Source organism: Clinocottus analis, unplaced genomic scaffold (assembly GCF_023055335.1).
Source record: "Clinocottus analis isolate CAN_PGR_092001 unplaced genomic scaffold, fCliAna1.0.p SCAF_15, whole genome shotgun sequence".
In the NCBI taxonomy this organism is placed as follows: domain Eukaryota; kingdom Metazoa; phylum Chordata; class Actinopteri; order Perciformes; family Cottidae; genus Clinocottus; species Clinocottus analis.
The window spans coordinates 5,340,294-5,367,497 of record NW_027175876.1 but is presented as its reverse complement, the minus strand read 5'-3'; the positions used below and the strand labels follow the sequence as shown (position 1 = coordinate 5,367,497).

Below are 27,204 nucleotides of genomic sequence, written 5' to 3'. Positions count from 1 at the left end.
TTTTGTTTAGCTTTATTGACACATCTTTCAGTGTGTGTGTCATTTGTGTGTAACAGAGCACTAAATTGCACAGCTGTGCAAGTATCTCAATTCAATTAGCAGTAGGCGCTCATGCAAATCGATCGTGTGGACACATCTGCACATGCACGCCTTTTCCCTTTAAACACACACACACACACACACCTTCACAAGGACAGAAAAGACTTGAGCCTCATCCGGTAATCAAATCACTGGAACCCCCTGTCAACCTCGGTTTAGTAAATGCATGTAGTGTTCACAACTGCATGCCATAATGAATAATTACTTACATGAGGGACATAAAGCATACAGATTCCTTAAATAATTCAGATTAATTTAATTACCACACTGACACTAACTTCATGTGCAACCTGGAGTCTGCTTCTACTTCCTGAAAAGATGGATGTTGCTGATGTGAGATGTGGACTTGTGACTGTACTGCCACCAGTTTAAATGAGTAGGCAAAACAAGGGAAAAGCTTTCATCCTCTGTCCTTTAAAGAGGATGAAAAAGCCCTTGGGAAGGAAATGAAAAAACAAACAAACAGAAAAAACAACAAGGACAAGGGTAGTTGTAGGTAACTTCCAGACTAAGGTTGTACAGAGTCAAATTGATGACATTCAAAGCTATTTTTAGCTTCAAGAAGGAAGATAACGCTCTTCTCAGCAGCATCTGTGTGCTCTTGCATGAAGGAGCTTTGGCCAACTTACTGACACAAGGGTTCAAAGTGTGAATTAAAGGTCTTGGGTGAGTTACTACCTTTTGCAGACATGCCAAAGAGGTTGTGGTGTCCCATGAAACAGATGACGATTGCATTTACTGTTCAGAGAACGTGAAGGCTGAAAACGGACCAAAGCATTGAGAAAGCTTGTAAACCTTAATGGCTGCTCAGAGGGGCAGGGGACCGGCAGCTTCTTGGACGATGCTCGAAAGAGTCTTTCATAATGTATGACCGTACTGGAGCTACACATGTGAGATATGTTCATCCTACTACAGCTGCAGCACTGTTAAGAAAATTGTAGCACCTTCGATCCCTTGTTGTGTGACATGTTGCAGCATGGGAAGCCTCTGAAGAGCTTCCTCTGTCTCTCTCTCTCTGTTCCCACACTGCACAGTGCAGCACAGTGCACCCACAGTGTCGGACTGGTGAACACCTCCTGTAACCGGCACAATCGCAGCCTCTGCGTCCTCTCATGAAAGCGCCTCCTCACCGCGCAACAATGTCTCCAAACACCCGCGCGGATTTCATGGAAGCCATTTGGTCCTTTTACGCTCCGTCCTAGCGCTTCTTCTGCTGGGTACGCGATGTACTGGATGACTTGTCTGCGGAGGTTGTAAAGTGGATGGAAGAGAAGCCATGTGGAGAGCGCACACGTCCCTTGGTGGGAGCACCGGAGGCAAAAGGCAACAATAAGGGGAGGTCATCGCTTGCGCTTTCGTGGAGAAAAATAGATCCATCGATGAGGAAACATCGAGACGAGATGGTAGAGAAGTAAGTGTGAAGATTTCAAATATTCCTCATGGCTGTGCACCCTTTGAGAGTGATGATATGTGTTAGGAGTTGTTTAATTGTGAGTTTCTAGTGTAGTTAATAAGTGAATTGTAGCATTTATTTCTGCCTTACGTTGACAATTTGATATGATATTTGTATTACACTTCAACTGTAGCGTTATTGTACAATATTTCTGCATGTACAAACCTATTTAATAAAAAATACACTGGAATGCTCATGCAGTTATGGAAAACAAATATAGGAAAAAGAAGGAAAAAAGCTTCATGTATGTGTTTATCTGACATGGTTGCAGTGAATGATCGTCTCCATAAGTTGTTTACTGTAAAATACTGGCTATTAGGACCTTATGGGCTGATTATGTAATTGCATCTAGTTCAGCAAGCTGTTGTAGGGGAAACGGGATTGTGACAAAGAGTGTTTAATTTTTAATGAGCTTCCATTCAGTTGTTGTATTCATTGCTATCGGGACCCAAAAGCAAAGAATAACATCTTTTTATTTGCTGCAGGGGAGACAAAACCTGCTCCACTGTTCTAAGATTGTCCTATTAAAAAGTTATAGTTGCTGATCATATATGTATTTGTATCACACTGGAAGTACACACTATGGATGCTCTTTAATTCAGAAGCCTTAATAAGTTGTATCCGCATTAGATCTGACTCAGGAGAGAAAGCTGACATATGGAAATTCATGCATCTAAGTGTAAATGTTGTGGATTACAGGTGGTACACAGAACGCGCATTGAATGAAAAGTGCTCACCTGCTCCAGCTAATACTTGCAACCTGCAGTTCAGTTTTGTCTTCTAGGCTATTAAAAAATAATATTTTACAAACATGTTACACTTTGCATGAGTTTAATATCTATGACTTATTGACAGTTTGTATTGTAATAACCGTCAATGATAGAGTTTAAATAAGTAAAGTGCTCAATGTTCTCCATGGTTATTGCCTCAAAATTTATTTGCATTGATTGTTTAAGCTAAAACAATAAACAGATTAGTCAGGTGACTAAAATCGTATTTAAATAACATACCATGGTGATAATCAATTCAGTGTTTTAGACCTTTCTAAGGTTAAATGTCAAACTGTATCTGCTTCCAGCGTCTTCGATATGAGGACTTGCTGTTTTCCTTTCATTGCAAACACATGTCACGTTTAGCAAACGATTAATCAATTCATTGAAAATATAACCACCAAAGTAATCGAGGATGAAAATGATTGTTTGTTGCAGCCGTACACTTACATTGTATGAACCAGATCGTCCATATTGTAACCTGTGTGTGTGTGTTTAGCTAACAGATAAACATGCAGGCAGATAGAAAACAGAGGAGCCCACAGGGACTCTCTTGTAATGGAAAGAAATTGATCCGCATTCATCGCTTCCATCCTCACAGTGGCCGCACCTGACCTTCTTGACCCGAAGTCTGCCGCCCACAACTCCAAACCTCGCCTGTCATTCTCGGTCAATTCAGTGGTCCTGAACACTCCAGAGGACGAGTGCGACACCCGGACTATGGTCATGAGGTGGAAAACTGTGTCAGCCATCTTCTTCTTGGTGGTGGTCTACCTCATTATTGGGGCGATGGTGTTCAGGGCGCTGGAGCAGCCTGAGGAAAGCTCCCAGAAGCTCGCAATTCTGGCACAAAAACTTGAATTCTTGGCCACGCACGCCTGCGTGAACTCCTCTGAGCTGGAGGACTTGGTGAAGGTAGGTGGAGGCAATCTATTATTTCGTATTATTACGATGTATTTAGTCTCCTGCAGGACCTGGTCGTGACCGACAAAATCTATTACAATTATTTAGGAGAATTATTTATTTTTATGTGTATGAAATTATTCAATGGTTACTGTATTTGGCAGCTTCATGCTGTTTGCTTGAGATTTTCGTCATTATGGACACAATGATTTTGAACAAACACCGCTAGAGCTTTCGCCTGAGGATATTTAAGAGATGAATGGACTCTCTGAGTGGAAGAGATCACTGCTGATTTAACCGTTCTGCATGACCGTGATCTTTACCTGCATGGGTTTCAACTTTTGTCGAGTTGGGAGAAGTTTTTCTTTCTGCCAGAAATCTCCCTTCGGTTGAGGCAACAAAAAGGGGTTAAAACAACCCCTTTTTCTGGCAGAAAGCCCTGAAGATAAACTTCTTCTGGTGCCCCAAGTCGCGATTTTAAGCCAGACAGTGATGTTTCCTTAAAGCTTACGCCATTGTGTTTGTGCCTCGAGCTAAACAAACTATTACCAGTGTGTTGTCACAACATGAAATTGATTTGAAGGCACAGAAAAAATTTGAAGGCACCGAAAAAGATCAGATCTTTTTCTAAAGGTCAGTTCCACACAACACATTTCAATGTTTACTGATAGATTTGTTTATTTTTTGTTGAATATGTTTTCCTCTCTGTTGCATCTCTGGCCTTCCGTATGAACGACACACAGCAGAACAAAGTTCATGCATATTTACCGTTACCTGGAAAGAAATGTGTTGTTTCTAAATTATTTATCAATATTGACATCTTCTGGGTTCGCTTTGTTAGTTGTTGTTCACTGAGTTGGCATTACAAGTGTAGCTTCTTAAACGTATTAAAGCTGCACTAGAGCTGTGAAGAGGTTTGGTTAAGAAGAGCTCGTAAGAGATGGCGTTAATTTGAATTTATGATACTGAATTAATATTCAAAGATGTTAATGATCCTTTCTGTCCTGAGATTATCATCTATCTGTTTGACTGTTAGATAATTATCATTTTATTCACTGTGATCTTAAACATACACACAGTAATGCAAAAAGGAAAACAGCAAATGATACTTCAAGTATACGGTGCCATGATTATCGCTGCTCATTATTCTCATTACTTCCACTTGACAGCCGTGTAGTTGGCAGAACACAGTCACCATAACTGCTGCTGTTGCTTTTGGCTTAAGGTAAAAACATTTGACTTGGCAGAGATCGTTTGAAATAACGAAGATGCACGACAAGTCAAAGATAAGAAAGAACAAGTGCGGACCATGAAAACAGCACAAAAGACAAACAATTCAGAAATTTGACAACATGACAACTTGAGATGAGCAAATGGGACAAAATGATGAAAATTGAATACCAAAACAGCTACAGTCATAGTGCAAAAAGACAGAAATAACATTAATTACATTCATAAAATACCTACAAAATAAAAGTAAACACTGCTTCGTGCTGATTGGCAAATGTTAGCATGCTAAAATGCCAAACCAAGCTGGTGAACATGGGAACATAAGACCTGTTGAGCACTAGCATGCGAGCACTGTCGTAGTCAATTAGATTTCCTTTAAAGGTCAAGTGTGTAGGTGGCATCTCGGGGTGAGGTCGCAGACTGCAACCAACTGAAACGTCTCTTGTTTGCAGAGCTTGTAGAAGTACGCTGGCTGACATGCGTAGGTAATTGAAAAATACTCAATCTTCAGCAACGATTCTTGTTTTCAGGTTATTATACTGTATCCTGAGGAAAACACACTCGTCTGTATCTTCCTCTGGAGCCCCATAAATCCTACTGGACTTTAAAATAGCTGACGAACAATAGTGTATGCCCTTTAGTTTTAGCTTTAGGGTACAACTTACCTTCACCAGCGACCGTGTCTCCTTTACTCTATGACCCCTTTCTAGCATTTAAAATCCCTCTCGGGCTTCTGTCTCAGAAAAGCCAAAATCCAATTGAGGGTAAACTGTTCTCTGTCCCCAAAAATGTCTTTTTAGCCTATTGAGTTTGTTTTTAGGCAAAGTATGACTCCCTTTGTCGCTGGCCGTTCCACCGAATCAGTCTGTGCTCAGTGCAGATTAAAAATAATCAAATTACCTCAACCTGGATCTCAGAAACAAACAAAAAGGAACTGAATTAATTATTGGCTGTGTAATTTGCCTGTTTTCCTAATGCTATAAAGCTAATGATATGCCAGTTTGTACAGTATGTACATAACACCAGTCTTCCTATCTGTGTGCTTTTAATAGACAACCGTTCGACAACTCTTCCTCTTCTGATTATTAATTGATAAAAGCAGGTGTCTCCCACACATTTTATTGATTTATGTACGCACACACACACACGCACACACACACACACACACACACACACACACACACACACACACACACACACACACACACACGCACCTTCGTTGGCTCCCACTGATCAAAAGCCAGTCAGTAGAGAATTGAGAGATGTGCTCTCAGGGGGAGTAATTAAAAAAGTGAGCGATGTCAAAAAGCTCAGACGATTCAATCTCTCCTGCTGTTTGGCTCAGGCGGGAGCCAGTGAGGTACTCACATTATCGTCCTTATCATTTCCCATGGCCATTGTTTGTTTGCCAAGACAGTGAATCGATGTGGCCGCTTTGACTGGGAAACAAAGGGGCTGGCTGAGCCGAGCCCATCGTGATTGTTTGGTTGGTTAAATTATGTTTTTAGAAGCACAGTGGTCATATCTTGAAACAATCTCTGTTGTTGAATTTAGAAATGATAAAGAGATATTAAAAAAAAATACACTGAAGTGTTGATGAATTCCCCTTTGTCCATTATGTTGTTTATTTTGTCCGTGAATACGTTTGTGAATACATGAGTTGAACACAATTTGTCCTTTGATTTTTCTCACTCGGTATACGGGTTTCTTCTCCAAAGCTCGTCGCTACGTTTAAATGTTCCAACAATTAACAAATGTATTGATCGTTTGGTTTTTGTTCAGTTTGGGCTTTCGTTCCCACCGAGGAGCAAAGAAACAAACTGGGAACACAATGTATACATTACAAGAGCCTTTTGCGTTATACAGTTGAACCAACTCCTGAGGGAAATATCAAACTCTTTAATATTATAAACCAGATGTGCATAAGCAAACATTCACAGGTGTGGTTCAGACACATTTGCTTGTGTTTCTTATACAAACTGTGTAGAAAATGAGAGAAAATCTATATCACTGTTGTGCCAGAGTAAACAAACCACTACTGTCTATCTATGCCTTGTTGAGACCGATAGCCACACAGAGACTTCACCTGTCTCAACACAGAAGCATAATTCATGCTTTAGGCTACACGTAGTCCTTTGATCTGTTTTTTAAATAACATATTGTTTCACTTTCTCCGCATTGGTATTCATCCGTACCGATAGTTTTGCTTCTCTTTGTTGAGTTTGATTACAAAAACTCTCCATCAAAGAAATAATCTTGATGAAAACTATTGGCAGAGAGGTTTTTTTTAAGCACCACAAATGTGCTTTCATCTATATTTTATTGCTGTGAAAGATATTTCAAAAAGTAGACAAATAAAACTCTCAACTAGATTTGTGTAAAATCAAACTGTCACGACGCGAGAACGTTGACGTGAGACAAACCCGAATCGGTGCATGTTGTAGGTTCAATAAATATTGTAGTTTCACTTCATAAAAAGATGAAGTATAGTTTCGGGTCTGCGACTGGATGGAAACCACACACCCTTACTTCCCACCTCGCAAATATAGAGAACACTATTCCTGCATTGGCATGCTAACAAGTGCAAAATCATCCAATGTGAATCTTCTCTTTTGTAACTGAAGTGAACCAACCCTTGAAGATGTGTTCGTCAGCTTCAGCCCATCTCTCCTCCCTCCACGTGTTAACTCTTGTGTCGTTACTTTAGTGCCTCTTCTATCCATTATTCATTCATGTCAGCTCTCACACTGTACAAGCCTTATTACCCTCGCAGGCCAATGAAAGCTCTTTCAGTTTCACTAAGGAAGATGAATCGCATCACTCAGACAATGCAGGAAGCCTAAACTGTGCGTGCATGTGCAGGAATAGCTGACTGTGCTGCTTCAGTAGGACGTGAGCAGTATTATGTGCTGCACATGATGATTGTTGCTCTACTGCTCTGTTCCTGGAGGATTATTGATGTCAAATAAAATAATAGAGATCATCAAAAAGAGCTACTCCCTCCCGGGTACAAGTCCTACATTTATTAAGGTTGCCAGGTGCCACAAAATAATGATTACGTCATCTTTATTGCTCTTGATTGGCAAAAATTCCACACAAAGTGTTCTTGTGTGATTTATTAGCATTGGCTCTGTGGCAGTGGCTGTCATTCCCAGAAGGTCTCGACGCTATTCTCTGGCTTTTTTTCCGAGTAATTATGCTGTATCTTGAAAAGCCTTTTGGGCCAAGAAATATTTCGTCTCACCGCATTGAACTGATTCTGTTTTTAAAGAAAGATAAGTTTGATCCAGCCTACGGAGGTAAGCCTCTTTTATAGTCATAAGAGTTATACTTTCCATGGGCGGGCAGTATTTAAAGTGTAAGTTTAAATTGACAGGAGACGAAATTTCAGTTTACTGATTTCAGTTTACTGCGGATAAGCAGGATTTCATTCGTGATGACAACTGTTGCTGACAGATTTCCTCAGCTGTAGCTGGCTAGCTAATGAAGCTTAGCATCTCTGGCATAATTAAGAATTCCAGCTGACCCTTAAAAAGGGGTCATGAATATGATTGCTGGCGACATTCAAGGTTATTAGGTTATGTGTAGTTATTGGGCAATGTGCAACCCAAATCATTTTGTGGTCGTATTTTGCTCCATAAGGAAAAACACAACAAAACAGAACAATATATTTTGGAGGGTGTAAAACAGCTGCTGCTCTGAAGTCTGGTGATACAGCAGCTGATACGTCTGTGTCTCTTGCCAGACGGCAGCAGGTTGAACAAGCTGTGGTTGACATGGCTTTCGTCTTCAATAAGCCTTTGGGCTGTTTGCAGGCACCTCCTGTCATCAATATCACTGATGCACTGCTGACGGGTATGACGTTCTGGTCAGAGGCTGATAACGGGCTGAATGTCCTTGACAAAAGCCATGGTTTCACTATTAATATCACAAGAGAGCAGACTTGTAACCAGAGATTTTGGACAAATGATTGGGTAATGTTTAGGTTGCTGGAGTGTAAACCTGTCCAAACTGATGACGAGCAGCTCCGTTAGCCTCAACCTTGATATCAGCTTCCAGGAGTGTCTTTCTCGTAGTGGGGAAATACGACACAGTGGATGTGCTGGTTGTATGAAAGGTTGTTGTTGTTGTTTTTTACAAATACCCGCCCTCTTTCCCCCATCAAAATAATGTACTTTAGTTGTTTATGATCATGGCTTTGGCAGAAATGCTCAGTAGTTACAACTGTATGTAGTAGCAACCGGACTTCTTAGGTTTGTGCATATGAGCACACTGTGTGTCCATTTATAGACTATATGTTACCGACCCACTATCTCTGGAGTGTGGATGCACATCGTGCAGTGTGTGGCTCTGCACTTCGCTGGTCCTCCCGCACGTCTATGTTTGTGCTTGTGGGTGTGAAAAGTTGTGCAGTGGTGTGTTTCCCTCCAGCTGGTGGCTGCTCCCCTCTCGTCTCCTGTCATGTACAGCAGGAAGTGAGAAAACTGTTCTGTTTCTTGCATAACCGGCTGCTGTCTAAAGGGTTGTCAGACTCAGCTGGGATTTGTGTCACACCAGTGCCCACCCACACACACACACACACACATAGTCAACTAATCACCTGGGCGAGATTTACAACCATAATACTGACCCAGCTGGAATCCCATCATAGCCACAGCCACAGTCATCAACATCATGTAATTAGGGTCTAGATTTTGAGCTTGTAAAATGAATGTATAATCAAGGGATATGAGAGAATGAAAAGCGGTTACATATGATGCAACTGTGATGCATAATTAGTAATTGCGATTGTAGAAATATTTTTGAGAATGTGAAAATCATGTGTTTGTGTAACTGTGATAGATTTGCACTTTAGTATAGAGAGCATGTGTTTCAAATTCAAACCTGCATACCTGCATGTATGAAGGTGACAGATGCTTCTTATTGTTTGTCACAACCCTTCAATAGGTTTTGGTTTGTTGTTTATCTGGCTGTCAGCTATTCCCCAAGAAAATTGATGCACACTGCTATTTTTCCTCTGTTCCTCAGCTCACCTCGTCCCACACTCCCACCGGGAGATTCTGCATTATGTGGTAACCTTTTCTTTTGCTTTTGCTTTCCACTCCAGCAAGTGGTTTCCGCAGTCCGAGCAGGTGTGAACCCTTCAGGAAATGCATCCAATCAGACGAGCCTGTGGGACATCAGCTCCTCCTTTTTCTTTGCCGGGACTGTTATCACCACTATCGGTAAGATGCGTAGTTTCTCACTCGTACACAACTCAGTCCTTTTATGTTGTCTTTGTAGAAACTTCAACTTCACGCGACTTGAATGCAAAGCTTTGAGAATGTTGAAACGATGGAAAGACATTAACTATTTATGTTGAAGCTTTTTTTTTGGCTTCATAAGCACTGTATTTGACACAAAGCTGTCAGAGGCACGGTGCCATTTTGATGTCCATTTTAGCATGAAATTGCACTCGCATAGCACATTTACACTTTGTGACACAAAGCTGCTTCAGCTGCTTTCTTTTAGACTGGACTTCATTGCACCATTCCTTTCAGTCTGCTCGCCACCAATATTGTAAAAACATATTGAGCACGCTGGTGGTGAAAAAAAGTAAATACATAAGCAACAAAGTAAAAAAAGGGTTGTACTAGCAATGCAAAACAGCATAAATAAGATCTAAACAATAACTGTATAATCTAGGAAATGTCAACTGTATTAGCCTGTAACACTCTGTTAGCCCTCGCTGTAAAGACCTAACAAATCAGTTAAACAAAACCACAAACACGTGCACACACCTGCACACACACACCTGCACACACACACACACACACATGCACACACACGCACACAAACACACACACAGCTGGTCTTCTGGCTCTTCAAAGAGGACCGGGGCAGATCAGCGCATCCTCTCTAGCATCCTGTCAGAGCTCATTCTTTAATACTTAACACCTTGAGTTTGATGGATGTTGCTTGTTTTTCAGATTGCATCATGGCCTAATATGTCGATAGTGTGCAATCCAAATGCATATTTTGATATGGAACCCAAACCCAACTCTAGCCCCCTTTTCCATATTTAGCTGTACAGACTTGTGCCCGTAACCTTAAGTTGAAAAACTCTATTGGTCACAAAAAAAACATGTTGAAGCAACTTTCTGCCCCTCTGGTTGGAAAATGTGTGTGGTTTTGTATGACATTAAAGGTAACAGTGTGGAGAGTTTTCCCTCAGCTGGCTTTAGACTGAATATGTTGACTTCATGATTTTCACTGCAGTGACTAAATCAAGCTTGCAGATTTACTGCCGTTTAAGGATGTAGTGGTGTGGTGTGTTCTCATGAAGTGAGGCACGGTTCTCTTTCTGAAAACTCAAACATCTAGAAAAGGTTGTGGTGAGGTGAAGGTACTTGGTCGAGTGCTTTAGTTCTCGTAGCTTTGATATTGCTGCAGAAACCTCACTCCCCAGTGACGCTGTTTGGCATGTATCACCTCTGGTGTGTGTCAGCGTAAACGGCACATAATTGCTGTGCTGTCTGTCTGCAATCATCATATGTTTTCCTGATTAGTACAAAACGTGGCTGTTGCTGCACAGAGAAGCTATTCAGAAAGCCACTGTGTAATTTTGGTGTCAGTGATCAGCCTTGATGTTCTACAAAAAGTCCCGAAAGGACATGTGACAATAGAGTTTCCTCTATTCTTCTGTCTGTACCTCAGCTGGAGGTGGATGAGCAAGAATATATATATCCACATATTGATTTATTCACACAGAGATCTTTAATTGGATGGCAGTATGGAGGCGAGGGAACAGTTCAGTGAGTCTATTTCGACATCATGGGGAGATGGAGCAAGAGAAGCTGCAGCCAGGGTTGCAGTGGAGCAGTGGGGGCCGACTGGTGGGGGGGTGATGAGTGCAGGCGTGCATGTTGATTGGCAGCATGAGTGTAATGGAGAGCCAACACCCGGGCAAACGGAGAGAGAGAGAGAGAGAGAGAGAGAGAGAGAGAGAGAGAGAGAGAGAGAGAATAACCAGAACCGACCAGTAACAAACGGCAGTGATGTGAAATAAAATAAGCACAAAACATGCCAGGGTTCAATCTAAATATCAATAGTAACTTAAATAAAACATTACATTGGGAGCAGTTTGAATATTTTTGTTGGTTTATGTCTTGTTTTATTATCAAATTGTAAAGCGATGTAGGTCAACGCTCTCTGCTTTTCTTCTAGTTAAAGACAGGTCACTTGGAAGGCACTGGTTGAAGTACCTTTTAAAGTGCGTACCATGTCACTGTGTCTTTGGCAAGAATGTTTGAAATTGAGCGACTGTCAGTCTTTCATTGCCAATAATTCACATTTTATTCACATTTAAGTGTTAAGTATCAGAATACATGTATTATATCTGGAGCTCAGGATATCTGAGCAGAGTCTTTGAAAAGAGAGAGTGATGTAATCTCATAGCTGGTTGATGACAATGTATTGTACTGCCATTGCAAAGCCTTTCACAGTGCTGGTTTCCATGTGATTGGTTAAAAGCGGCGTGATGAGGAGGAAGAGATTGAGACATCCAGAAACTCTGTCTGATCTCTTTGAGTTCAATATCAGCTCATAGAGTTTACTTTAATAGCTTTGCTATTGGCATGTCGAGTTCAAATAGCAGTGTCTTTTTTCACAATTTAATTACCCACAAAACCACAAAAGCAACACTGTGAGTCTGAAGCTAATAAAGTAAATCAGTGAAATGTTGTGCAGCGTTTTCACTCCTCGGATCACTTAGAAGGAAGTCATTAAGCTTTCATTGTAATTATTCGTAAGAGACAGAGCGTGACACCTAACTGCGTGTGATTATTACGCAACCGAGTCAGTCGTGTCACAAATGCACTGACTTAGGATCCATAATGACAAATGGGTTTTTGTCCATTGCCAGGCTTTAGCTCATTATAAAGGAGACATCTTTAGTTTAATGTATTATTAATGCAGAAATGTTGAAGTGTGAAACTAATTCACTGAATTGGGTGTTTAACGTGTACTTAGAAACGTGATCCGAAAGTTTTAGTTTTAAGTGTCATCAAGATGCTGAAATCTATATTTTTGAATAGAAATTACATATAGGAATGCATCTTCTCATTTTATACCATTTTACCAATGTTTGTGTGGAAATATTTAATATATTATTTTTACTATTTTATCCTATTTGAATAAAAGGAGGGTGTATCTTCTCTGAAGCCATAATTGTTTTTATTCTAGTGCTTGACACTTTAATCTTTGAAGCTTGCGAAGCGTAAATTGCTTTTCACCTCTGCTTTTGTGATGTAATAGAATACAAGGTGTTAATAGAGACAAGAATAAATGTGTTTAATTCAGGTAAAAGAAGTTCAAATAAAAAGTGAGTTCAGCTTTAAATTAGGGAGCCGCGTTGGGGAGCCGCGGTGTCTCGGCTGTCCTGCAGGGGCACCCAGAGGTGTCAAAAACTAATCATGCACCCTGTCTCCCATTGAACTCATCATGAAATTGGTGAGACTTGATTGACAATTTTCTCTCACATTTAGGACCACCCCACTTCATTGTGAGTAGAAAGTAATTAGAGAGCGCCCTGCAGCTCGTATCCTGAGACGGATGACGGCATTAATAACGGTGTATGTACTTCATTATGCAGCCCCATTATGAGACTTTGAATAATGAAAGTCACATTGTTGAAGGTGTAGAGTCAGCTTTGAATGAGGCACGGGACTTAAAGGTTCTCATTTCCAGAGATACCGACTTCTCAAAACCCCATCTGCTGTTCACTGCAGTGCACACCATGATGAGGTTGGAGAGAACATTGAAAGGCAATGAACCAGTGATGGACTCGCATTAATGTGTGTGTGTGTGTGTGTGTGTGTGTGTGTGTGTGTGTGTGTGTGTGTGTGTGTGTGTGTGTGTGTGTGTGTACACATACAAACACCTGCCTATGTCTCTTTATTTTTGGTGTTCATTTCATTTTTGTCCGACTTGCCTCGAGGTCTGAAGTTGTGATAAATAAATTATAATCTGTAGTCTGAGTCAGTGCTTCAGCACGACTTCCACTTCACACTACTGACATGTCTCAAAGCTTTTCTGCTGTGTCCGTCTGCAGTGATGTCATAGCACTGTCAGGCTTTGGGGAAAGTTTTCTTGTCCAGACAGTTTAGTTTAAGACGTGTTTTCTCCTTCTGCCTGTTTTGATGAAACATTATGTACACTTCAAAGATACAGAATCTGCCACAAATAGAAAATATACCACACTTCTCAAGTCTTTCAGTCTTTCTGGGATTTTGTACACGGCACTATAGCACAATATCCCAGCGGAAGAAAGCGGGTTGGTTCTTTCTTGCTTCCCAGAGAAGCCAAACAAAAAGTGCAAAAGAGAACAAAAAATACACACTGATAAAAGCCAAAACCCATTCCTATCTTCTTTTCTATAAATACTCTCTATGTCTGCATGTTAGAAAACACTCCATGTACGCCAAAATGTTATAATATCACTTCACTCACATGAAGAAAAAACACACAACGTCTGAAATAGAACAAGCGCACAACAACATCTTTATTTATAGGAAAGTGTACAAATTCTACCTTAGAATGTATTTACTCCCATAAAATGGTATCAACACTTACCAGTTAGGCGATATGACACCCCCAGAAGTGTCATACAAACTTTACAATACGTCTCACCTTACCTTTCTGTGTGCGAGCTCATTTAAAGTGACATTTTGAAAGAATGAGCTAATGAACTATCCGTGTCTCCTCTCTGTCAGGATTTGGGAACATCTCTCCTCACACAAAAGGCGGGCGGATCTTCTGCATAATCTACGCTCTGCTTGGGATTCCCCTCTTTGGATTCTTATTGGCTGGTGTCGGGGACCAGTTGGGGACCATCTTTGGGAAGGGCATCGCCAGAGTAGAGAAGATGATTGTGGTGAGCGACCTTCATCTATACGAGCTTGTCTTTGTCTCTGAATCATTTGCACTTATTTGTCCTTTTACACGTGTCCAGTGGACGTTTCACGATGCGTAATCCAAGCTGTAAAATGATGCTGCCCGAACAGTTCCTGTAAAGAGGGGCAATATCTAAGTGTCACGTTGAAGATGCAACATAAACACCCCAAAACAACACAACTCACAGTCACCAGTGCAGAATGTGTTTGCTTTTCCTATCAGACTCCAGCAGTCAGTGCTCAACGCTGTGCAAGAAATGATTACAGTTTTTTGGGTTGCCATGTCAACAGACTCTCTTTGAAACCAATATAAAATGCAGCCAGCTTGTTTTAGTGTTGAAAGCCCAGAAATAATATTTCAAAAAGTTTCGATCATGTTTCTTGCTCAAGGCAGAATAAACTAGCAGCACACAAATCACACAAATCAATGGTATTCACCACACTACGAGTCACAGATTGATGTATGTCCACACACGCAAGCGCACGGCGTGCGCACGCACGCAAAAACGCAGGTAGCACTTCTGCCAGCAGTTAGACGGCACCATTAGTCAAGCGTGACGCAGACAATACAAATGGACTTGTTTTGAACTTGTCCTTGTACCAGAACCACGCGTTAAAAGAAGTACAAAGAATAAACATATATGGTTTTTCCAACGCAAAAGTATATTAACGCGCACCGTTAAAGCGATAGGGAAGATGTTTGGGGGCGTATAATATAATTGCATCATCAGTTATCTGGTTTTATCCTGAAGTGAGTAACAGTTTCAGGAATGTAAGATACCAAACAGAGAGAAATTACCAAATGTGCTGTTTGATGAAGAAAAACAGCGCTTCATTTTCTTTACTTGGGTGTGAAGAGTTGACTAGTTGGTGAGTAGCTGATCATGTCGACGCACTCGTCACCCTGTTGGCTGGGGAGTCATAGCAACTAGCGAATAGCGTCGCCTCATGGGACGGTGGACCTGGAGGGTGAAATCATTTTTTCCATGGTGGATCCTCTGTGATTTGAAACAGTTCAGACTGCCAGCGGGGGATGTTGTTATCTCAATCAACTGCCCCCCAATGCCACGCTGTCATCAGCTCCGTTGACCGAGAAACTGATGTTCAGGCAAGAAAGCCACGGTTACATTGCGGTGGTTTGGGATATCATAGTCGTAAAGGGAACAAAGCACTAACTTTTTCAATATTTAACTAAACCCGCAACGTTCCGAACGTTAATCCAGTGCCAAAACAAAACCTTTACACTTTATATTATACTTTATAATACTCTTCCTGCTGTGAGCGGATACTGTTTTGCAAGAGCAGGTATTTTAGGAAAACAAATTAAATATTTTGTCAGTGATCATTTTACGGATTATTACCAACATTGTGTGACATGCCGGATAATTAACATGTCTTCCTAATGATGTTGAGAAATACATAAACTGGGTTTGTTATAGCAAATGCTAATGATTGTCAACTAAAGGAGTCTCCGATTTGCGTTTTCAGTATGAAATCACAAACCACAGCATTCTTTCAAGACACCAGCTACTTAGGAGCAACAGGTTTATTATGACTATTGAGTCGTGGCTCTGTGGCTTCCCTCCTTGTGGGGGAAGGAAACCGGTCGGCTGCTTGCTGGAAAAAGGACTGAAGCAGCTTCTGAAGTATCTGCTGGGCAGTAAAGATGCTGGCTGAGAAATCCCCTCAGCTTTACGAAGCCTTTTAGGATATATTAACCACGCGTACACACAACGGCCTATTCTTTAACTTCATTCTTGTATCCTTGACATCCCTTGTTTTTATATCTATGTCTTTGTACAATGAGAGAGAAAGATGCAAAACAATGGAGTCAAATTTCTTGTCCAACAAAGGTGATTCTGATTCGGTGAGTTGCTCACTGTCGGTCTCTTCACACTGTATGCTACTGTACTGTGCATCGCTCAGAGCAGCGAGTGACATCACAGACTGAGCAATCTGAGGTCTGCCTGCTCTTCACGCTCCCCCTCAGAGGCACTGTGCTGTGGGCTTACGTAACCGGAAGGGAAAAGCGCACCGAGCACTGGGAACCAGCTGAAAGCAGTCACTTCAAGTAAAAAGGAAGCAGAGGAAAAAAAGCAGCGTGTCGAATATAATCTGGTCTTCTAACTGTGATGCTAAAGAAGAAGAAGGGCTGTGGGATGTACGTTCTCGGAGTGATAGCGCGGGCCATAACTGCGATGAATCCCTGACAGAAGCTGCTACTATGACTGCATGTGAAATATTTGATAAGTTGTCAATATTGCAGCACATGCGAGGCATGTCATGTCACTTGTCGCCTCTCGGCTGCTCGAGTGGGCATGCCATCTGACAGCAAAAGTTATGTCACATGATATTGGCAGAGTGACATTTGAGATGTTAGAAAACAGCCGATGTATTCCTCGAAGGTGGTTGAAGGAAGTGACTCATTATATTGTGAAGTGAGCCAATGAAAAAAAAAAGGAGCAGAAGCCTGTTGGATGTTAGGGATTGGGAAATGAGCCGCATGTCCACAAGAAATGACTTATACCTGGTGACTAAAACCGGAGCAAACTACATGACAGCACTAATTACATTGCATGGAAACACAAAACCATCAAGCTGCACTCGCCAGGTCTCCTGCTGAGCATTTCATGTTTCTGTATGTGGAAATCATCCATTCACGGTGTCAACAATTCTTTTACCTCCCACCAGAAGTGGAAAGTCAGCCAGACGAAGATCCGCGTCATCTCCACGCTGATCTTCATCCTGTTCGGGTGCCTCATCTTCGTGGCTCTGCCAGTCATCATCTTCAAGCAGATAGAGGGCTGGAGCACGCTCGAGTCCATCTACTTTGTCGTCATCACCCTCACCACAATTGGCTTTGGAGACTTTGTCGCCGGTGAAAAAGGTTGCTTGATTTTTTTTTTTTGTGGATTTAGAGACATTATTTCCTTTTTAAGTCTGGTTCAGAATCAGTGTAATTATAGTTTATAGATGATATTATGCTCAGCCAGTCTGACTCAACTGCCTCACTTTGGCTTTATTCTCTCCTTCACATTATGATACATGTGCTGTGACAGTTTTTTAAATGCACTTAAGTCCCTGCAATATTTTTTGTTCTCCCATCTGTTGAACCGGATATATATACTCACTACTACCAACATATAATGGGATTTTAAAGTGACATATAATCAGAACAATCAGAACAATCTTAGGCCAATGACGTGTTAATATATATTATACATTTCAGACATAAATTCTTTAGTTTTTATCAGAGCCATCCCATGTGAATCACACCCAAAACCTTTTAATAGTTTAGCAGATGGTATTTACTTGATTTGACTGCCTTGACAACCACAACGGGATGGGAAAAACCCCAAACCATTAGCTGCTCGATTAAACTTCCCTGAGCGGGCCTAATGAGTATAGATCAGATTACTGCAGCAGCTGGAGCGGGCACAGGTGGCGTAAAGTAAACCTGTCAGTGAAACTGGTGCTGCTGGGGAGAGCGGTCGTCCTGAGACCACAAGGTAGCCAGTCCGATCCCTCGTCTACCCACAGTCCACATGTCAAAGTGTCCCTGAGCAAGACACTGAACCCACAGTTGCTCCTCGAGCACTTCACTGCAGCCCACTGCTCCTTAATTATTAAGAATGGGTTTGAGTGCAGAGAAAACGTGTACACTTCCCCACTGTGGGACTAATAAAGGATTATTATTAAGTAACATGTATCTACTACTGAAGGCACATGAAATAACATCTTATATAATGATATATGCATCCAGTAGGACCTCAATCAGACAAATATGTGTCTTACTACTCATGGTCAAAACCTTTAACTTCATCCTGATCGAGTAACTGACTACGTTTAATGTTTTGGTTCTCAATAGCTATTCAGTTTTTTTAAGGGGTATTTTTGCTTCTTTTTCTTCTAACTAAAATACATATTTAGAATAATTGAATAGAATAGAAAACACTAAATAGAGCTCATTTTCTATATCTTTGAGTTGGCACAATGATTGTGACGTATTTGAGCATCTACAGTATGTGGTGGGACTTAAGAGTTTCCTCGTGAGAATCAACAGTACTTTGAGCAAGTTAGTCCTTAAACAATTTAATTCCGATAAGATATAAAAGAATATAACAAGGTTACATGTCAATCGCACATGAGCTATTATACAGAGAGGAGTCGCGGTACATTCAGCTGAATGGTTCAGGACCTTTTTCCTCCTCCAGTGAAGAGACAGAAGATTCTGGCATCGTACTTTGTGAATAGTCAACTTATATCCTCCAGAGAAGCCCCCCATCTGTCATCTGTCATCGATGAACCAAGGAATAGAGACGCACACATGGAACCGTTTACTTTGAAAGGAGCACAGGTCATGTGAAAGTAAACACTTTGTCTCTTCATCCCTCTCGGACCCACATTGGACACTGATATCCATTACACATCTGGCACATATCAGTTTCTAAGCTATATGTTTTCCTTAAGAATACACATGTGATTTATTTTTCTCCAACACAGTATTCATACGTTTATATTGTTAGCGACAAGTCAAGATTTTGCATTATTGCTCAATGAACAATATTTATTATTCAATATTAGAGCACCAAGATGACACAAATGGATTTTTATAGGAACCGATAACAGTTTCTGAATATTTAATTTAAGATATAGCATTTATTCTTACTGATTAGTGGCAATCTCTTCCCTCATTATTTTCCATATGCTCCTATAAAATGTCCCTACTCAGGAGTGAGTCAAAGCTCGGAGGCAATTAAAGGCAACATGGCAGCAGAGAAACATGGCCGCTCTCTACAACTACGGCTCATTAAATTATCCACAAGGGAAAGTTAAAGACTAATTTAATTATATTTTATTTTACTCACCTGACCTCATTGACTTCATCAGGCCTACGTACTCTTCAGTCGAGCCTGCTTGTTTTTGTCCTTCCTCTCAGAAGGATTTATTTCAGTAACACATGTAACCAAGGATTGTGTAACAGACTTGTATAACCCACTTGTTGTATCTTTGCTTCTGCAGGGGGGTTGGAGGATCCAGAGTTTCTGAACTACTACAAGCCTGTGGTTTTGTTCTGGATCCTGGTGGGCCTGGCGTACTTTGCCGCTGTGCTCAGTATGATCGGAGACTGGTTCCGGGTCATCTCCAAGAAAACTAAAGAGGAGGTATGTGCCAATGTGCTGTGAGTTATGTAATGCCGAGGTGAGGGGACACGAGTGGGAGGCAGCAAACCTCTCTCATGTAAAGGAGGAAACATTGACTTTCATCTCAGATGTTTTCACAGAAAGGTGAAGAGGATGTCGGGAGGGTTGCCTGCTACATTAGTTATGTATTAATCAAAATCCAACTGTCGAGATAAACCTTTTCTTTTTTTTTTTTACCAAAGACCAAATATTGCAAGAATCGGATTGCTAAGTGATTGCACTACTTCTCGAGGAAACAGCCCCCGTCTGGCCCCGTGAGTCACGCAATTTGTCACTGTGATTTATTAAATAGATCAAGTGACTTCAAAAGGGATGCAAAGTCTCACACAGACTACGCTTGTGGTTGACACTGCCCCAACTGCAATTCTAAAGACACAAGAAAGAAAATATAAGAAAAAGCTTTTCCTCAAACTATTAGCAATAAATCCTCATGAAATCAGTATGAAACATGAGTATGCAAACCAACAGGCTCTACTGAAACATGCTGGATTTACTTTTATGTGCCACCGGGGCATTAATTGCCTCCCAACTAATTGTCACGGACTGTAAGTTTGGACCCAAATGCCGACACAGGCTATGGCAGTAAAAAGGTTTTATGTCAGAGATAATTGGTGGTGATAATGGCACGAGGGCGATGGTGGATGACTGGGCAGAGCAAGGCAGAGCAGAGGGAGCTGGCGAGGCCGAGCGGCAGGCAGGGAGACGATGAGAGGATGATCCTGGAGGCACAGAGAGACAAGGTAAATACAGTGATAGCAGTAGGAATTAACTCAGAATACACAATACTGACACACACAAACACAGACATGAGAGAGGTGTAGAGGGAAACAGGAGGCGTGGCCTCGGCGTGACACTGACAACTTTTAAGGAATATCCTCCAAGTTAGTACAATAAAATGGTTGTACTAACAATCGCTGTCACAAGGAACGATAATGGAGAACATTCCTGCCCACTGCCGTAAAACTGTATAATAAATCACCCCTGGTCAGATCCTCCGTCAAATGAATCATCAACATCAACAACCCCAGCACCGCTTTCACTGTATATACTATATTTACTTACACACTTCATATACTTTGCATTTTTGCACTTTTGATATTTAATTTTCTTAAATGTCTTATGTGTAACTCTGATTTTCTGCTGCCAGAAGCAAATTTCATTTGCATTTTTCATTTGCATTTTCCATTTTTGCACTTTTATTATTTCATTTTCTTAAACTCTGATTGCTGCTGCTACAACCAAATGTCCCCTTCCAGATGAATAAAGTATATATTCTATCCTAAAAACAGAACAAATAATGTGTTAAAGCCAGACTTTGATGCAGTGTGAAGTGAAGGTACAGTGACAAGATTTCAAGGAACCGCTTCAGTCTCTGCAGTTGTGTGTTATCTTTTGTTTATCTTTTGTATCTTTGTCTAACAAGATCCAGTGTAGCAAAGGCTTTCTGCTTCCTGCTTCCCAAAGCTCGACAAATCTGACCGCAGCTACATTAAAATGAGTTTCACCAGCATGCCTCATGCCTCATTTGGCGTCCCCTGGGGTCTCCACCGCCACATCCTGAAACGTACTCGCCGTATTCAAATTATTAGGAGTAACACCTGATTTTGGTTAATGCGGCCTTACACCTCAAAGCCTTTTTACGGTTCACTCTCCAATCTGGAGTGATACGTTTCCATCCTGGCTGCACCCTGTGGAGAAAACGCCATCTCGTTGGAATTATTATTTGGTGTGTTTCCAGTGGCTGCAGTTGAGTAATAAAATACCTTTTCTGTTATGGCAGGGCCATTATTTATTCGTTAAAAAAAAAAGGATGGAGAGAAACACACATCTATGCTCAAACGCAATCTCTTGCTTAATAAACCAGCCACATGCACATCTTGTTTCTTTATTCTACATAACATAAGAAAACGGGGGCGACATGGAGTCCTTGCACAGGCATAATTAAGGGTGCAGCTGCGGAGGCTGTGAGCTCTTACTGAGAGAGAAGGTTGCTGTGCTTGGGATTAAGAATCCAATGATGTATACGCGTATTGATTGTTAACGATCTAAAACAAGTATATTAGCCCCCCGATCTGCACATTTCATTTTCTACAACACACCACTGATGTCTCGACATGGCTTTACAATCATGTCTTGACAATGTATTTCCTACCCGTATGTTTCTTTCGCATGTGTGTGCTAAATATGTGTAAGAGGTTTGGATATTATAGTAGATTTTACAGTATAGAGAGTAACATGTTGTGCTTGATCACCTGCAGACATTAATATTCTCTCTCTCTCTCTCTCTCTCTCTCTCTCTCTCTCTCTCTCTCTCTCTCTCTCTCTCTCTCTCTCTCTCTCTCTCTGCAGGTTGGGGAGTTTCGGGCTCACGCAGCGGAGTGGACAGCAAACGTGTCGGCAGAGTTCAAAGAGACGCGGCGACGACTCAGCGTCGACATCTATGACAAATTCCAACGCGCCGCTTCCATCAAGCGCAAGCTGTCCTCTGAGCTGGGAATGAACACGGCCCTCAACCAGGAACTGACCCCTGGCAAGAGAGCGCTGTCCACCAGCCTGTGTGAGGACAGAGAGGCCTACTCCAACTTGACTCTCTCCCTCAGTCCCATCTCGGGGGGCCTGGCCAGGAACGGCAGCCTCTACCTGAACGGCCTCAGCCCAGACTACGCTGACCGCCGGGAGATCGCCATCATCGAAAATCTCAAATGAGGAGCGGCAAACAATTGGGATTCAGGGAATTGAGTGAAACACATCTGGTTGCGGACAGAGCTATAAAACACACACACACTTTTGTGCTGATTGATTGAGCCTCTGTGATAAGGTATGCATTCATTAAGTGGATTGTGCTCCAATCATTGATGGAAATCCTTGAGAGTGACTTAAACACCGATCAGTCGTCAAGCTGCGTGCTTTAATGTGCGTGATTAAAACGAAATCAAAGGATGTGCTCGCTCACCGGTTCAATTCAGTTCATTCGGGGAGGACGACTTCACTTCAATGTGTATGTGCCAACGTGATCGACAGCTGTGAAAAGCAATTGAGCCAAATCAGAGGGACGCTCTCGAACTGGAACAAATGATTGTATCGAAGGCATGAATTTAAATAAACACTTATCTCACGAGCAGGAAGGAAACAAAAGCCCATATTGAGGTAGCCACGCAGCGGACATCTTCTTTAAATACCCACAACAAGTCTGTAAACACACATTAATAAATGCATTCATGAAACTTTGAAAGCAATAGATGTATCTGTGCTCATCTCTTGTTGAATTACCCCGGTATCTGCATCAGATAAAGAGGATCCATATTGCTAAAAACACTCTGAATCAACAATGAACACAGAGCAATCCCGCGCTAACACAAAGGAATGTGGCTTTTTACTTTACACTTCTTCCAGTATGAATTTATATGCCTTGCGTTTGACTGTCAGTCTGTCCTCGCTAAAGAAATGAATGTTGACACTTTTGTTCCTCCATGACTGACATTCAGCTCTTCCCCCTAAGGAATAACCCACTTGTGCCTTTCTGAAAACCACACTGAACATGTGAGGATGGTGACGCATGGAGAACTGAGCTACACTCTGTCTGTCCACTCGTACTAGTTAAATGTGAGCACAGTAAAGGCAGTATGAGGAAGAGGCCAAACGATGGAGAGGACACGGGCATTTCTATTTATCTTCTTTTTTAAGGAATCTACAGTGTGCATGGATTAACTGTTTCTTAATAACTGAGTCAATACTACTGTTGTCTGCCAGTGTGATCTAATCAAGTCTTACCCGTCTTAATGTGCTGAGAGTTACATTAACCACACAGTGCCAGGCTCACTGACCAGACGTCCTTCTCCCTTATACCAAAGTAACACCATGTTTTTCTCTCAGAAGAATCGGGTCTTTAGGGTGATCAGGGTATCAGAAGTGCTTTCTGTTATTTCTAGAAATTGAACCCCCCTGTTTTTTTTTCTCCATGAAATTGGAAGATGAAGCTTGATGCATCAACACTGTATTTATTTTTTTCAATTGGAAATAAATTTCAGCATGTATGGTACTGTAGCAATGAAAGCTTTGGTTGTGAAGCGGACTGCATCTTTACCGTATACTGCCTTTTATGTTGCAGCTCTCAACACTACCTACCAAGTTCAGGAACATGTATTTAGTTTGTTATGATGAGATCCCTTTATTTTCTTGAGATCCATCATCATACCTCTAAATGATCAAAACTTTAGAGGTATGAGCTGCATCACATAGAATTAGATGCATTGAATTAAATAAATGCCCTTTCTTTGCCTGATTTGGTGTCAATTAAAGATTATAGCACGGTTAATATCTTACTTTAATTCTTAATGCAGAATATACATTTTTCCATTGTGTTTTAAAGAGGCTTTTTTTTTAAATCAGGATGAGGATGGATTGCTTTTTGGGACAGAGAAGGATATTTTATGTGCTGGTGTTTCCAGGCTGAAAGGTCTTGGATGATCTGTTTTATGGCGTTATTCAGTACAGCTGGCTATGCTGTAATATTTTCAATACAATGTATAGTGCTATTTACAGTTTGTAGCAATATCATAACATATATTTACAACATATATTTACAATACAGTGTTCACACCGACAGTATGACATATGTGTCAAACCAAGCCTATCTGCTCTACAAAATGTCTGTAATGAATGAGTTGCCTCATGGAAAGGAATATGTTTTTTGATGGAGGAACCAGTTGCAACAGCTCTTTGTAAATTCAAAAACGTGCCCTATTTTGAAATAAACTTGACAAAGATTTATACATCACAAGACTAAAACAGGCGCCACAAAACAAACAAGATCTTTCACGAAATATTTACTTGCATGTAATAGTTAACTGATTTAACTGATAACACTTACATTAGCTGGCTAACAAATTACAGATTAAGAATTTAAAAAAAGTTTTTCAAAAAAATAGGTCACGTAGCATGGTCAACACATTTTGTCAACCTCGCTGGCGTCAAGGAATGCGTTTATGTCTGAACCAACGAACCAATCAGATTCCTGAGAGTCGCTACTACAACTACTACAACTACTACATACTACAGCTACTACAACTACTACATACTACAGCTACTACAACTACTACAACTACTACATACTACAGCTACTACAACTACTACAGCTACTACAGCTACAACAGCTACTACAACTACTACAACTACTACATACTACAGCTACTACAACTACTACATACTACAGCTACTACAACTACTACAGCTACAACAGCTACAACAGCTACTACAACTACTACATACTACAGCTACTACAGCTACTACAGCTACAACAGCTACAACAGCTACAACAACTACTACATACTACAGCTACTACAACTACTACAGCTACTACAGCTACTACAACTACTACAACTACTACATACTACAGCTACTACAGCTACTACAACTACTACAACTACTACATACTACAGCTACTACAGCTACTACAACTACTACATCTATGGTCGAGGCGCAGGTGTGTGTGAGACGACACAGAGAGGCCGATGTTTGTTCAACACAACAATGGCGGCTCCTAAAGAGGTTAGCATAGTGCAATAGCATTAGTTGTATCAGAAATGGAAAGTATTTCTTCATTGAAAGAAGAGCCACACAATCTATAAAGGCTTTTCCTGGCACAATGGATTGACAGATGGTTCATCCAATCACCTGCCAAGTATTTTTTTTAAACTGTTTATAATGACTGATTCTCAGACTGTTCTGTCTAACAAACCATCTGGTGCTTCAGTTAAAAACTACTTAATGCCAAACCAGTTAGACTAAATAACCAAACAATACACACGACAAATTCTAAAACCCATATATGGATACATGACTATAACAAAGTAATACCTACTTTTACAAAAGCTTTGTAAAGTTTAATAGAAGGTTTTGTCTGTTTCCGAGCAAACGGTTTCCACATTAAGACACTCCTAAAGTTGTTATGGTCCAACTCAAGTGTGTAACTATAGGTATTAAGGCTACATCCACACAAATACGTTTCCACTTTAAAGCGCAGAACTTTTGCTACATTTGTGCCTCTTGTCCAAACTACTCCTGAACCCAAAAAAACGAAACGTTTGAAAACTCCCTGGACACCTGGAGACCTTTGGAAACAATGATGCAGACGCCATTGTTCTGCACCTGATCAGGTATATCACTCACAACATGACTTGAAGGATTATTTCTCGTGGATAACACATTTGTTTCTTTCATTATAAAACGTGTGTCGATGAATCAGGACATATTTTACACACAAAGTTAGCAATATATTTACAAATAGCTGGTGCAACCCAGTCCAAGACAGCATGAGGTTTCAAGTCTGCTCTCTGGTTCTGTTGTATAAACCCTGGTTTTCTTGAAATGGTTATCCTGAGAGAATTCACTGACAGGCTGTAGTGTGAGGTCATCATGCTGTCATGAATAATAACGTCAAAGAGGAGTCACAAAGATCTTGTAAAGAAAATAAGATATTAAGGACAGGAGACTCCTTCAATGGTCGGATTTCCAAAAATGATGACATAAACCCTGATGTTCTTGTGTTTCTGAAAAGCTCTCAAGCATTTAATTGTATGTTGACGTGCAACACACCGGAAGAAAGACTACTAGTACAGTGTTGAGTTGCCTGGGGGACAGCGGTCCGAACCTTTGTGCAGATGCTCAAAGCGAAGCACCATCAATTTGTCTTATTGCTTTTTCCCAGTCGGCCGTGTGATTGACAGCAACTGAGAGGCGAGATGTCAGTGCTGAGAAAGTCAAGGAGTGTTTTCGATGGAGTGTTACGTAATGTCAAGCCATGCTAGGCCACGTGTGAGGAATACCCGTGCATGACTGTGTTTACTGTATGTGTGTGTGTGTGTGTGTGTGTGCGTGTGTGTGCATGAATGAACGTGTGAATGTGCGTGTGCAGTGGGGTTCGACAAAAACTCATTTCATTTCCACCCACAGCATTTTCACTGGGCATCTTCTTCTTTTCCCACAGTGACAGTTTTTAATTAAGTCTGTGGCTTCATCCATATCCCAGTGCGGGCATGTTGAATGTACCTATTCATTCATGTCGGAAGAGATGAGCCTCATTTTTTATGTAAACACATTCATTAACGTTGTGATTTATGGATGTAAAGAAGTTCAATCCGCTCAGTGGGTGTACCGTGAAGATGTTTGAAGCCACTGGCCCTCATTTGAGAGAAACATGATGCCATAAAAATATTATTATGTACCGATCATAGTCATTATCATGAAACGGTCATAATGAGGATGTGTATTAAGATCTATTCATCATAAAACAAATTAATAGGTTAATTTTTTTATGATGAATATTTTTTAATGACACCCCTTAAAGGCAAACAAAATTCACAGTTTACTCTAAAAATGTTAAATTCCCAATAAACCCATCTGTAAAACTGTGCGATTACACATGTGAGGGGTCGTGTACATTGCATTTTTTTTTTTTAAATCAACATGATTTCAACAATGTTGCATGCCACTTTAAATGTTCTCGTGTTTATTGATCAGATGTTTATATAATTGCAGGCTTTGCTTTTGATAAGAGTTTAGCAACCATTTGTTTCCAGTATGTTAATATGTTGATATGTTAATGTAAAAAAATA

The 27,204-nt window shown here is 40.9% G+C and overlaps 1 protein-coding gene across 1 annotated transcript; it reads left to right on the top strand.

Annotated features, from left to right (window-relative positions):
• The first annotated feature begins 1,245 nt into the window (after window positions 1-1,245).
• LOC137786086 (potassium channel subfamily K member 2-like) lies at window positions 1,246-27,204 on the top strand. Its single transcript, XM_068577740.1, has 7 exons — window positions 1,246-1,510; window positions 2,924-3,237; window positions 9,563-9,680; window positions 14,208-14,368; window positions 17,079-17,274; window positions 19,410-19,552; window positions 21,941-27,204. Coding segments are annotated over exons 1-7 (1,290 nt in total). The 5' UTR covers window positions 1,246-1,509; the 3' UTR covers window positions 22,298-27,204.